The sequence below is a fragment of the Rattus rattus genome, chromosome 9 (assembly GCF_011064425.1).
Source record: "Rattus rattus isolate New Zealand chromosome 9, Rrattus_CSIRO_v1, whole genome shotgun sequence".
NCBI lineage: Eukaryota > Metazoa > Chordata > Mammalia > Rodentia > Muridae > Rattus > Rattus rattus.
The window spans coordinates 17,162,653-17,175,812 of record NC_046162.1 but is presented as its reverse complement, the minus strand read 5'-3'; the positions used below and the strand labels follow the sequence as shown (position 1 = coordinate 17,175,812).

Sequence of the window (13,160 nt, the reverse complement as noted above, 5' to 3'; positions counted from 1 at the left end):
CTCAATGGTAGAGCGCTTGCCTAGCAAGCGCAAGGCCCTGGGTTCGGTCCCCAGCTCCGAAAAAAAGAAAAAAGAAAAAAAAAAAAAAAAAGAATCCACTTCCTACCCAGAACTCCGAGTTACTACTTACTAATTTCTGTGCTCCATCTTGGCTGCTCTTGACCCAGTTGAGCTGCCCTCGTTCTCTTGGCCCCTTTACATGGCGGCTCTACTTCTCCGTCCTACACACCTCCTAAGGCATGGCTCCTCCTCTTCAAGGTCCCAAGCCCCAAAACCTAAGCCCCACCCCTCGTCTCCCCAGCTATTGGCTATTGGCATCTTTATTTACCAGTCAGAATTAACTGGGGTCAGGTTCACAGAGGCTCCCTGCTGAGTCCAAATCCTGGAGACCAGCACTTAGCATTAGAATACAGCAGTGCTGGTCCAACCTACTAATTAGTCTTCCGGCCTCAACCTTTAGGTGGCCTCTGCCTTGGGCCCTGCCTGCCTGAGAGTATTTAGGGGTGTCAAAGGCATAGCTGCTGGTCACTGCTCAGGGTTGAGGTGGAATAAGTACTTCGTTGCTCTGGTTCTGTGCTCTCAGGGCCCATTTTCATGCAGCTGCCACTCCAGCTCACTTCCCACAGAGGCCTTTTCTTTTGGGAAACCATCTGAGAGAACAATGGCTTTATTTGGGGGAAAAAACAAACACAGAACTGTACACAAGAAAGGGTGTTGTGCTTCTTGTTCCTCACATGAGTGCTTCAAGATCACAACTGTGCAAAGTCCCCTTTGTGCTGCTCCAGCCACTGGTCCAGTGTCTGGGCTTTGGGGTTGAGTCGCAGGGTCAGATCAATGTTCCGGTCAGGTTTCAGGGCATAGAAACGGAACATGTTGGCCAAGTCTTGAGCCCCCTGGAAACCAAGCTTCTCGTATTCTTCAGGAGTTGTCTGGAAACAGAGAATCCACCATGTCTGTTTTCTCTATAGCCTTCGTGATGCCAAATAAGACTGGCTCCCTCCAGAATCCCAGAAAGCCAGTGTGGGCTAGGTATCACCCAGTACTATGTTGGCCCTGAAGCCACTAACTCAAGTCCTCACTGTAAGGCCACACGAACTAACTAGAAACCCAGAAGTACAGAAACCAGAGCTCCTCACAGCTACCCGACACCAGTCTGTTTAAAGGCTGCTCTTTCAAGGTCATGAGATGAAAGCCTCCAGTGTCTTTCAGAGCCAAAATCAACAGTATCCCTTCCTCGTTCAAAAGCCAAAATTATTCCTATTTTCCTCCCAAACCCAATCTGAACTCTGTGCTCCTCAGACTCTCCATATCCACGGCTCAGTTCCACCTCCTTTTAAGGCCATTCGGCCACCTAGTGGACGTTATTTCCAGGACCTGAGATGGCGTCCTGGAACTCACTTTGTAGACCAGGTGGCACATACACATAAAATTTTAAAAGGTTCTGGTGGTGCCTTTTAATGCCAGCACTCTGGCGGCAGAAGCAGGTGATCTCTGAGTTAGAGGCCAGTCTGGTCGACTGATTGGGTTCCAGGATACCCAAGGCTACACAGAGAAACCCTGTCTTGGAAAAAAATGTAATCAGGAAGTTCTGTCCATTATATTTAATTCTCACAGCAACAGCTAAGAGTGGACACCATTAATACCCTGTTTATGGTAAGAGAAGGGTCATGGACTGTGCCCAAGCTCCTGTGCTAGCTTTGGGGCTGGAACGAGGTTCTGAAGCCCAGGATCAGTGCCTCAGACCCCACTTCCCACTGATGTTCTGCTTGGGTCTGTGTGAGAGTTAATGAATAGGCTTTAGATTCCTAACAAGGAGAAACATTAAAAACAGTATACCCGGGGTTGGCGCTCAGTGGTAGAGCGCTTGCCTAGGAAGCGCAAGGCCCTGGGTTCGGTCCCCAGCTCCGAAAAAAAGAACCAAAAACAAAACAAAACAAAACAGTATACCCGAGGCCTGGACAAGAATGGTGAGGGCTAAAAGGGGACAAGAGGTCTAAGGGCCAGACTTGTCTTTCCCAGTGTCTCTAACACCCGTCCTGTAGAGAGGCCTGGCAGACCCTGTGATTTCAGCCCTCCTCAACTTGACTCCTACTGATCCTTCCTGGAAACTCAGTCCCCTTGGTCAAAACTAAGCCAGAACTTTCTCCCTGACATGTAAGTGCCCAGGAACAGTAGGTGTTAATTGGCCATGAACTTAGACTTAAACCTTACTCTGAAGGGTAAGAAGCTCTGGATGAGTGGTTCTCAGCCCTCTTAATGCTGCATCTTTAATTCAGTTCCTTATGTTATGGTGACCCCTCCCCCCAACCATAAAATTCTTTTCCTTGCTACTTCAACTGTAACTTTGCTGTTGTGAGTTGTAATGTAAATGTCTGATATATAGGATATCTGATAGGCAACTGTGAAAAGGTCTTTCCACCCTTCCCCAAGGGGTCAAGGGTTAACAATTATTACTTTAGATAGTTCTTTCCTACCCCCAGAAGACCCCTTTGGGGGCCAGTGAGATGGTTCAGTAAAAGCACCTACTGCCAAGTCTGATGACTTAAGTTTGGTCCCCAGGACCCATAAGGTAGAAGCAGAGAGCTGACTGCAGAAAAACACACACACACACACACACACACACACACACACACACACACACAAAATAATTGGGGTAAAAAAAAAAACCTAGCCAAGAGAAATGGCACACAACTTTAATCCCAGAACTCAGGAGACAAAAGCAGGTAGATAACTGAGTTTGAGGCTAGCCTGATCTACATAGTGAGTTCCAGGACAGCCAGGGTTACATAGTAAGACCCTGTCTTGAAAACAAAAGAAAACAAAAAACCCAAAAACCAAACCAGACCAAACCAAACCAACCTTTGGGGAGTTAGGGGGATCCTGCACGGGCTCAGGCACCACAGCTCTGGGAGGGAGGAACCCACCTTGGCATGAAGCACGGTCTTGCCAGTGTGCTTGCTAAGCAAAGCTGCATATTCCTCTGCGGTGTGCCTGCAGGTACTGAGCCCGACGTTCTGCCCTATGTACTCTTCTGGCTTCTTCAGCAAGCTGAGCACCACGGGGCCCAGGTCACTCACAGACATTCCATCCATGGGGACATCACCCATAGGCAAGTCTATGAGAACAGAGAGGTTTTCCCAGCAGCCAGTTCTCTGGGAATCCACACACATCAGCGTCGGTCTTTGTCTTTGTGTGGTGCCAGTGGCCTGTCATTCCCTGTGTGCAGGACTCCTGAACTCCGTGCCAACACCTGCACCTTCAGGGAAGGTGATATTCATAGAGGGCAGAGTGGCCAGCAGCCCTTCCAGCTCTGGCCTAGTGTATCCTGCATCCTTATGCACCCTGCATAGTGCTTCCACTGTGGCACTGTGGCACTGTGGCACTGTGGCACTGTGGCAGGACACAAGCTGGCTGAGTCCTTTTAAGCTAGGCCAGGGCATCCTGTTCATTTACAAACTGGCCAGCAAGCATCATCCACATCCCCCTGGCTTCTTCTTCTTTTTTTTTTTTTTGTTCTTTTTTTCGGAGCTGGGGACCGAACCCAGGGCCTTGCGCTTCCTAGGTAAGCGCTCTACCCCTGAGCTAAATCCCCAGCCCTGGCTTCTTCTTCTAACCCTGGATGGTTTTCTCATTACTCCAAGGGACCAGTGTTAAACCATTTCACAGAATATGAAGTCAAGGTCTACCTAGATGATATGCCTAGTCTCAAGCCTAATGTTAGGGAGCGCGGGCTTAGCCCCCGAGTGATCTGAGGACAATCCCACTTTAGGCCACAGCTGATACTTTCTGTGCTGAGAACTGTGTTTCACGCTGTGGGGCAGGGCACTCACCCAGCAAGAAGCTCTTTCCATCTGCAGCCTTCTGGGGCAGGAAATGGGAAAGGAGGTTCTCGAAATAGCAAGGCAGTCGCACGCTGGTCATCGGAACGCCGATGTGTCGGAAGTATTCCTCCACTTCCCCCTTGCCATCAAAGTGTCCTGCGGCCAGCCTCCCAGCCGTCAGCTTCTTGATGTTTTCCAGGCCACTGTACACTACATAATGGAGGCCCAAACGTTTGGCTAGATCGGCTAGAAGCTTGCCCTGGTAAGCAGGAAAGACCACAAGGGTAAGGGGAAGGTCATGAGTCTCTGATCCTCCTCCTCTACCCCAAGGAAGCCCTCTGCTCTAGAATAACGCTCATGTACAGCAGCACTACACTAAGCCTGCAAAGTCCGGGATCACCCTTAAGCTCATGGGTTTTCTTCAGCTATAGTTCAGTGTGCGCACTAGGGAAAAGTGAGTCAAGAGGTGAAGCCAGGAAGATCAGGAGTTCAAGGCTAACCTCAGCTACATGAAACAGCAGGTCTGCCTTGGGAAGGGCACAAAAGCCCTACAAACTACAAACTGTAACTGCAGTTCCAGGGGATCCGATGCCCTTTTCAGGCCTCTGTGGATACCGTATGGAAGTGGTACACAGACATAAATGCAGGCAACACACCTGTGGTGATTCTAATGCAGACAGCCCCATAGGCCCAAATATTTGAACACTTGGTCCCACTGGTGGAACTGTTTGAGAAGTAGGAGGTGTACTTTTGTTGGAGAAGGTGTGGCACTGGAAATGAGCTTTGAAGTTTCAAAAGCCCAAACCATTACTTATGTATACTTCTCCAATGCCATACCTGCCCGGCTACTGCCATGCTTCCAGCCATGATCATCATGGACTCCGACCCTCTGGAACCATGAGCCCTGATAAACATTTAAAAAAAAAAAAAAAAAAGGGTTGGGGATTTGGCTCAGTGGTAGAGCGCTTACCTAGGAAGCGCAAGGTCCTGGGTTCGGTCCCCAGCCCCGGAAAAAAAAAAAAAAAAAGATGGCTCAGAGGTTAAGAGCACTGTCTGCTCTTCCAGAGGTCCTGAGTTCAATTCCCAGCAACCACATGGTGGCTCACAACCATCTATAATCAGGTCTGGTGCCCTCTTCTGGCCTGCAGGTGTACATGCAGGCAGAAAGCTGTATGATGTATACATAATAAATAAATAAATGTTTAAAAAAAAAAGGTATTCTGAAGTTTAGAATACAAATTATAAAAAAAAAATAGGTTGCCTTGGATACGGTTTCCCTTTATAACAACAGAAAAATACCATAAACATGAAGTAAAAATAAATAGTAATTATCATCATCATCATGCTAGACATATGCCTATAATCCTAGCATTCAAGATCACAAGTTCTAGGCCCACTCGGGCTATATAGCAAGACCTGGCCTTACCCCTCCCTACCAGAATAAAACAGGAAGCAGCCATGAGAATATGGAAGCAGATATTGGTGTGACACAGCCATACTTAGTCACACCTAGCACCACAGAACATTGAAGAAGCATTCCTCCTCAAGCTCTACAAAAGCTTTTAAAACTGTGAGAACTGCGCTTGCCTTGCAAACGCAAGGCCCTGGGTTCGGTCCCCAGCTCCGGAAAAAAAAGAAAAAAAAAAAAAGTTTAAAAAAAAAAAGGGGTTGGGGATTTAGCTCAGTGGTAGAGCGCTTGCCTAGGCAAGCAAGGCCCTGGGTTTGGTCCCCAGCTCCGAAAAAAAAGAAAAAAAAAAAACAAAAACTGTGAGAACTGTGGTTTTGAACTACCCAGAGTATAGTTATCACAGCCCTAGGGAGCTCACAAGAGTTTCCCAGGATTAAGGAGACGAATCTGTTTCAACCAGATCTTTGTCTCAAGTGCTGTGGTATGCATGTGGTTTGTCCCCACGAGGGTTCACGAGCTAGGGAGAGGGTGTGTCCTCCATCAGTTTACAGAACAGTAAGGAAAAGAGCAGGGCCTGCAATGCTCCGCCCTCCCTGGCAGATCAGAGCTGCCTTCTGGATCAACTGGGGACCAGCAGCCTTGTCTGAGGCACACTGTACCAAGCCCTGCCCTCCTCACACTTTACCTGCTGCACTTCTTGGTCCTGGCTGCAATTCTCCCAGTAATTGGTCACAATGAAGGTGGCATAAGCTCCAGTCAGGGCCAGCTCCATGCTAGCTGCATCGTCCTGGTCTCCTCGCACTACCTCAGCACCCTGCCGCTTCAGCTCTTTCGCTGCTCTCTGCTCAGGGTTCCTTGTTACCACTCGAACCCTGAATGTCCCATCTTTCAGCAGTGTACGTGCCACCGAGCCACCTTGCGCACCTGTGAAGAGTCAAAACGTCTCTCAGCGGCCAGAGTCCAAGCGAAAGAACAGTGTCGAAGGGATTACTCCACCAAAGCAAACCTGCCCAAGAAACACGGGTGTCTCCTTAAACTGTCTAGGTTTTCTACATTTTGGGGGGAGGTTGGTTGGTTTTGTTTTAAGACAGAATCTCGCTGTGTGCCCTGGCTAACCTGAAACTCAAATGTATCCCAGGCTGCAGACAGTTGTGAGCTGCCTTACATGGGTGCTGGGAATTGAAGTCAGGCCTTCTGGAAGCAGCTCTTTACTTTAAAATGCATGATCGGGGCTGGAGAGATGGCTCAGCGGTTAAGAGCACTGACTGCTCTCCCAGAGGTCCTGAGTTCAATTCCCAGCAAACAAATGGTGGCTCACAACCATCTGTAATGGGGTCTGACAGCCTCTTCTGGTGTGTCTGAAGACAGAGACAGTGTACTCATATAAATAAAAATTTAAAAAAAAAAAACTTTTTAAAAAATATGTATAAAAAAAAATATGTATAATTCAAGGTCTGCTGGTATGTATACTCCAGTGGTAGTGTTTGCATAGAATGCATGAGACCCTAAATTCAATCCCAAGCATTACACACACACACACACACACACACACACACACACACCCCAAAGGAGTAAAATGTATAATAAAATGCTTTTAATATAATCACTAAATTGTGATTATTTTTATTTAATTCTGCCACCTTGTGTCCTCATCCCCAAAGAAACCTCATCATTAAGAGTCATTCTCTAAGGGATGGCACACGCCTTTAATCCCAGCACTTGAGGAGCAAAGGGAGGTGGATCTCTGTGAGTCTGAGGTCAGCCTGGTCTACAGAGCCAGTTCCAGGACATCCAGGGCTACACAGAGAAACCCTGTGTCAAAAAAAAAATTTTTTTTTAAATAAATCTTTTACAAAATATAAAGGATACAGATACACATGTGCTACTAGCTAGAAATGTAGATGTGGGCCAATGAGATGGCTCAGCAGGCAAGAGTGCTTGCAGCCAAGTGTAACACCTGGACCTTCACGTGTGCACTCACAGAGCACACATCTGTTTTTAAAAAAGTAGATTAATCTTGAACTGACAGAAGCTAGTCACCAAAGGCCACAAATGTGATTCCATCTGCATGAAAGTCAACAGGGTAAACCCCAGGTAAATTAGTGGCTGACAGGTTAATGGAAGGGAAATGGGTGAATGCTTTTTTTTGTTTGTTTGTTTATTTGAGGCAGGATTTCTCTGTGTAGCCCTGCCTGTCCTGGAGCTCCCTCTGTAGACCAGGCTAGCCTCAAACTCACAGACCTCTGCCTGACCCTGCCTGTTGAGTGCTAGGATTAAAGGCATGTGTCACCACGGCCCAGCAGTTTTATTTATTTTTATTATGTATCAGTGTTTTGCTTGCATGTATCTGCACCGTGTGTGCAGTACCTGAGGAGGCCAGAAGAGGGTTGTTTGATCCCCTGGAATTGACATTACAGATAGTTGTGAACGACCAGGTGGGGTTCCTGGGAACCAAACCCCCGTCCTCTACCTGAGTTAACAGGTGCTCTTCCTCTGAGCCATCTCTCCAGCCTCATTTTATATCATCCCCCCCCACCCCACCCCTCCACCCCACCCCCCCACCCGGAGCTGGGGACCGAACCCAGGGCCTTGTGCTTGCTAGGCGAGTGCTTTACCACTGAGCTAAATCCCCAACCCCTTATATCATTTTCTAATCAGGCAGTGGCCAGCGTATCTGCCATATCAGCTACTCCAGAGGCTGATGGGGAAAGGCAGTTTGGACCTCAGGAGTTTAAAGCCAGCCTGCTAGGATGATACAATCAGGAAAGGAAAAGTGGGCTGGGTATGGGGGCCCATGCCTCTAATCCCAGCACTTAGGAAACAGAAGTAGGTGGATCTCTGCAAGTTCAAAGCCAGTTTGGGCTACATGGTGAGTTCTGGACTAACCAGAGCCACAAAGTGGGACTGTGACTCAAAACACCAAAAGCAAAAGCAAAATTCTTGTTTTCACCTGTACTATCGGGGTGGGGGTAGGGGTGGGGGTGGGACACAGACGAGTGGTACAGCGCTTGCCCTGTGGGGCCTTGGGTTCCATCTCCAGCACCACAATCACTTAAAGCCCCAACAGTGAACCACAGACAAAATTGAGGTGAGAAAGCAGGGTCTGAAGTTGCAGGCTAGGAACCTCGGAGTGGCTGTGGGTAAAGGCCCAAGCCTAACACTTGAGTGCCATCTCTGGGACCCACGTGGTGGAAGGAGAGAAGCAATTTTTTCCTCCCTTTCACCCCCACAAGTGCTCGATGGCAGTGTGCACACCCACAACATAAATAAAATTTAATAACATATTGTAATAAATTCCAGGCTGTCTGGGCTACCCTAATGAGGTTCTGCCCTGAATAATAATAATAATAATAATAATATAATATAAAAAATAGTAATAATACACATGACCCTTCTCAAAATAAAAATAATGGGGCTGGGAAGATGGCTTTGCAGTTCAGGCTGCTCTTACAGAGGACCAAGGTTTGATTCCCTTTACTCATACATTGGCTGATAATCATATCTCTAATTCCAGGGGTTCCAATATCCTCTCCTAGCCTGGTCAGGCACTGCACACACGTGGTGCATAGCCATACATGCTTGCAAAGCACCCACACACAAAATAAGGAATAACCTCACTACCACCTCAGCCCAGAAGTTCAGCACGCAATTCAGAGGTACGGACCTTGCCCAGTATTTAGGAAGCCCTAGGTTTAATCATCAGCCACTGGAAAAGTAAACAAAGAAAAAAATCCTTATATATTAGAAAGGAAATTAGGTAATTAGGTGTGGAGGTTGGTGGAAGCGAAGTCACGCGGCTATTTGAAAACATGTTTACATTTATTCTGGTAGGAAACCAAGGAAACTTGTCATCTAGGGGAGGAGAGGGAGAAAATTCAATATCGGTATTCTGTGCAAAACGATGCACACACGTGTGTGCACACATATGGAAGTCATCTGTAGATCATCTGGCCTTGAACTTTGAGAAAGCCTCTTGCTTCTGCTTTCGGAGTCCTCGATCAAAGATGTGCGACCCCACGTTTGCTCATATATATTGAATTGAACATACTCAAAAACAAATCTGCTTTCAGGTTTTACCTCCCCCCAGCCACCCACATGTGTGAGAACCACAGCCGTTCTTCCTACGAAACAAGGGTCCGGAGGCCTCGGCTCTGCAGATCTTCCTAGGCCTGGCTAGCTCACCTGTGGCTCCAAAAACCACCACCAGTTTCTTATCAGCCATGGGGTCCAGAGCCCAAAGAGCACGATCCCAAGAGGTCTGGGGTGGCAGAGTTGGCGAAGAGCAGGATCTCCACCCCGAGACGTCCGGTCCCTGAACACGTTCCGAGATCCTGTCAGGCAACACCTAGTGCCAAGTCCCCAGATCACAACTCGGGGGACAAAAGCTAGGACTAGGGTCCGAGAATGGGATTTGGCGGGATCCACAGGCCTACAGCAGAGTCCACTAAAAGGGGGGAGGGTGCAGTTTTGTGCAAGCCGCCAGCCCCTACTGGAGCCTCCTCTACCCTAACAGAGTCCCTTCCGGCCTCGCCGTGTGTGCCTGACACTTGACAGGCTTCCACAGTGGCGTCTGCGGTCCTGGTCCTGACCTTGCTCTTGCTCACACAACCTGCCCTCCCCCGCGCCCGATGGCTTGATGGTTCCTCCCTTCACGCTCGGGCTGCTTCTGGGTTAAAGCGTCCGGGTGAGCACACTGGCCTAAGTGTGCAAGTACCGTTCTTCTGCCCGAGTGCATGTGGCGTGTCTGGCGTGAGGGCGGGAGATGGGGTTTCTGCTAGATAGAATACCTGTCTTAAGCCTTCCTAGTGCTGAGATTAGAGGTATGAATTACCATGCTTGGCGGATTATCTCTACATTATGTAAAACATTGATCTACACTTATAAAACGCTTTTGGTAAGTATCATCATCATCACCACCATCATCATCATCATTGACGATGTCGCACATTGTAGTCATCTGGCCTGGAGGTTGGTATGTAGACCAGGCTCTGCCTTTCCAGTGTTGGCGCCACACCTGGCTTGATTACTACTTTAATAAATACATGAGATCCATCTTCATTTGTGCATATTGGCTGTCATTTAATGTTCCCTAACCTTCTGAAGCTATCTGTGGGACTCCTCTATATGCCCGACTAACTTTTTTTTTTTCTTTTCTTTTTCTCGGAGCTGGGGACCGAACCCAGGGCCTTGTGCTTGCTAGGCAAGCGCTCTACCACTGAGCTAAATCCCCAACCGACTAACTTTGTAGGAACTGTATTTCTTTTTCTTGTTTGAGATAGGGGTGTGTGTGTGTGTGTGTGTGTGTGTGTGTGTGTCTCCCTGGCTGTTCTGGAACTCACTCTGTAGAACCAGGCTGGCTTCAAACAGAGCTCCACCTGCCTCTGCCTCCCAAATGCTGGGATTAAAGGCGTGTGTCACCACCACCCTGCTTTTTTTTTTTTTTTTTTTTTTTTGTTAAGACCACTGAAATTTAGGTTCAACTCACACTTGGATGTGCCTTACCAGTTCTCTGAAAAGTTATTGCTAAGTGAGACGCACCATCCATTTTCCAGTCTTTAACTTGTCAAACTCCTCCTCAGGATCTTCTCCAGAGCGTGCACTTCGTTACTTGGTTGCTAACAGCTCTGGAAGAAGTGCCTTCGATTAGACAGGCAAATGACTGTTGATGATTTCGTTAGTTAACCAATGGGCTGTGAATACAGCAGCTCCAGTAGAAGCCAAAAAATCCACCATTGTTTTCCTTTAAAGCTAGCATTTGAGATACCTCAGGGGATTGTTTGTTTTTGTAGTGTCTATTTTTTTAATTTATTTTTTATTTTAGTTTTGTGTGTATGTGCATGTGGCGGGGTGGGGGTTCGGGGTGGGAGGTATACATATGAGTTTATTTTGCCTGGGGGGGCCAGAAATGTGAGGAGTTACAGATGTCCCTAAGCCACCGAATGTGGATGCTATGACTCAAACTCAGTCCACTGGAAGAACGTTTTTGTTTGTTCGTTTGTTTGTTTTGTTTGTTCCGTTTTGGGACAGAGTCTCTTGTATATAGTCCTGGCTGTCCTGAAATTCACTAGGTGGACCAGGCTGGTCTTGAACTCACAGAGATCCACCTACTTTTTGACATCTGATGTAGTTTTTGTTTTTGTTTTTTTTTTTTTTTGTTCTTTTTTTTGGAGCTGGGGACCGAACCCAGGGCCTTGTGCTTCCTAGGCAAGCGCTCTACCACTGAGCTAAATCCCCAACCCCTGTAGTTTGTTTTTTGAGACAAGGTCTTATTATGTGGCCTAGCTGGTCTCAAATTTGGGAGTCTCCTGCCTCTGCTTCCAGAAAACTGGATTATAAGTATGTATCACTATGCCTAGATGATTATGCTATGTGAGACATTGACCTGGACTTTTTAAAAAATGCTTGTGTTTATTGTTTAATAAATCCATATTTAGGGCTGGAAAGATGGTTCAGTGGTTAAGAGCATTGATTGCTCTTCCAGAGGTCCTGAGTTCAATTCCCAGTAACCACATGGTGGCTCACAACCGTCTGTAATGGGATTTGATGCCCTCTTCTGGTGTGTCTGAAGACAGCTACAGTGTACTCATATACATAAAATAAATAAATATTTAAAAAATAAATAAACTCACATATACACTTGTGTTTACATTTATAAATGCATGTCATTTATGATTTTTTTCTTTTAATAGCATATATTGATTATCTGTAACCATGGGTTTCAGTATGACATTTTTATGCAGGTATAAAGTTCTTTTTACCACATTCACTCCCCATTAGCTTTTGTTGTTGTTCTACTCCCACTGACGCCTTCCTCTCCAGCCAGCCTTCCTGCTCTTTTCATACTTGTTTCCTTAAAATACTTAAGTAAATGAAAAAATAAATTATAGGAAATATTTTTATCATCTTTCTAACGATATGTGAATATGCGTGTGAGTATGTGCATGTGGCTACAGATATGTGTGGAGGACAGAAGAGGGTGTTTGGTCCCCTGAACTGGAGTTACATTGGCTGTGAGATGCGCCATGTGGGTGCTGGGGACTGAGCTGCTATCCTCTGGAAGAGCAGCAAGTACTCTTAACCTCTGAGACATCTCTCTAGCCCTCCACAGCCCCCTTGTTTTCCATAATGATTTCATCAGTGTTGCTTACAGGAGCTTGGGCTAAGGGGAGAGGTCATGTACAGGAACGTGGGTATCCATTTATGAATTTGTTTTGTGTATATCTCATCACCTCTGCCACCCTATGATATTACGCTTCTGTGCCTATGGGGCAAACAAAGGGAATCCATATCTTACTGGGGTATCGGGCAGGCGTTGAGCAATTGTAGAGCACCGTAAACATCTGGGAAAATCACTACTTAGTGATAAGTTCTTCAGGTTCCTATCGTGAACTGAACACTCCTTCGGTTTCATTTTCATGCAGATAAGCTGAACCTTTGGAGAATTGGGGCAATCTAATTCCCTAATTAGCCGCTGTTGGACTTTGTCTTGCTGCCTTAAGTAAAAGAACTGTCAGTCAAACAGCCACCTGGAGAAAATTAATGATCGTAGCTGCTGAAGGCACAGTTTCACTAAGAGACGTTTGAAAATCTGTCATACCAACTTACTGCTTATCAACAGCCCCAGTGAACCCTAAATAATCTTGCAACTGTTTCCATGTAGGCAAGAGGAGGAACAGGGTTCCTTGCGATCTAAAAAAATTATGAGCATGAGGTGCTAAGAAGCGAGGTTCTGATTGGTCCAAGCACAAGTCTCAGTATTTCTCATTGGTGCTTAAGAGGCAAGACTGTGATTGGACAAGCAAATAGCTGAGGTTTCTCCAAAGCAAATGGCTATGTCTGGTTTCAGGTTCCAATACCCTTGTCAGGCTATGTAAGGTCACCTCGTGGGTTTGCCATAAGACTTGTCACTACAAGCCTCGGCTGGTATAGCT

At 46.8% G+C, this 13,160-nt stretch overlaps 1 protein-coding gene across 2 annotated transcripts; it reads right to left on the bottom strand.

Moving 5' to 3' along the window:
* Window positions 1–651: 651 nt before the first annotated feature.
* Nmral1 (NmrA like redox sensor 1) lies at window positions 652–9,749 on the bottom strand. 2 transcript variants are annotated; one of them, XM_032913612.1, is made up of 5 exons: window positions 9,412–9,749; window positions 5,915–6,153; window positions 3,831–4,080; window positions 2,925–3,115; window positions 652–929 (listed from the first exon to the last, which is right to left on the bottom strand). In XM_032913612.1, exons 1-5 carry the CDS (start codon window positions 9,449–9,451, stop codon window positions 750–752), a joined length of 900 nt encoding a protein of 299 aa, XP_032769503.1. In that variant the 5' UTR covers window positions 9,452–9,749; the 3' UTR covers window positions 652–749. The 2 variants fall into 2 exon arrangements, with proteins under 2 accessions (XP_032769503.1, XP_032769504.1); XM_032913613.1 differs by lacking the exon at window positions 2,925–3,115 and having other exon boundaries at window positions 813–929.
* Window positions 9,750–13,160: the final 3,411 nt, after the last annotated feature.

Excerpts from the sequence above, each read along its gene's own strand:
- Nmral1 (XM_032913612.1), bottom strand. The coding sequence starts at position 9,451 with ATGGCTGATAAGAAACTGGTGGTGGTTTTTGGAGCCACAG. Across the intron at positions 6,154-9,411 it reads GGTGGTTTTTGGAGCCACAG|GTGCGCAAGGTGGCTCGGTG; the intron begins GTGAGCTAGCCA and ends GACTCTTCACAG. Across the intron at positions 4,081-5,914 it reads AGGACCAAGAAGTGCAGCAG|GGCAAGCTTCTAGCCGATCT; the intron begins GTAAAGTGTGAG and ends CCTGCTTACCAG.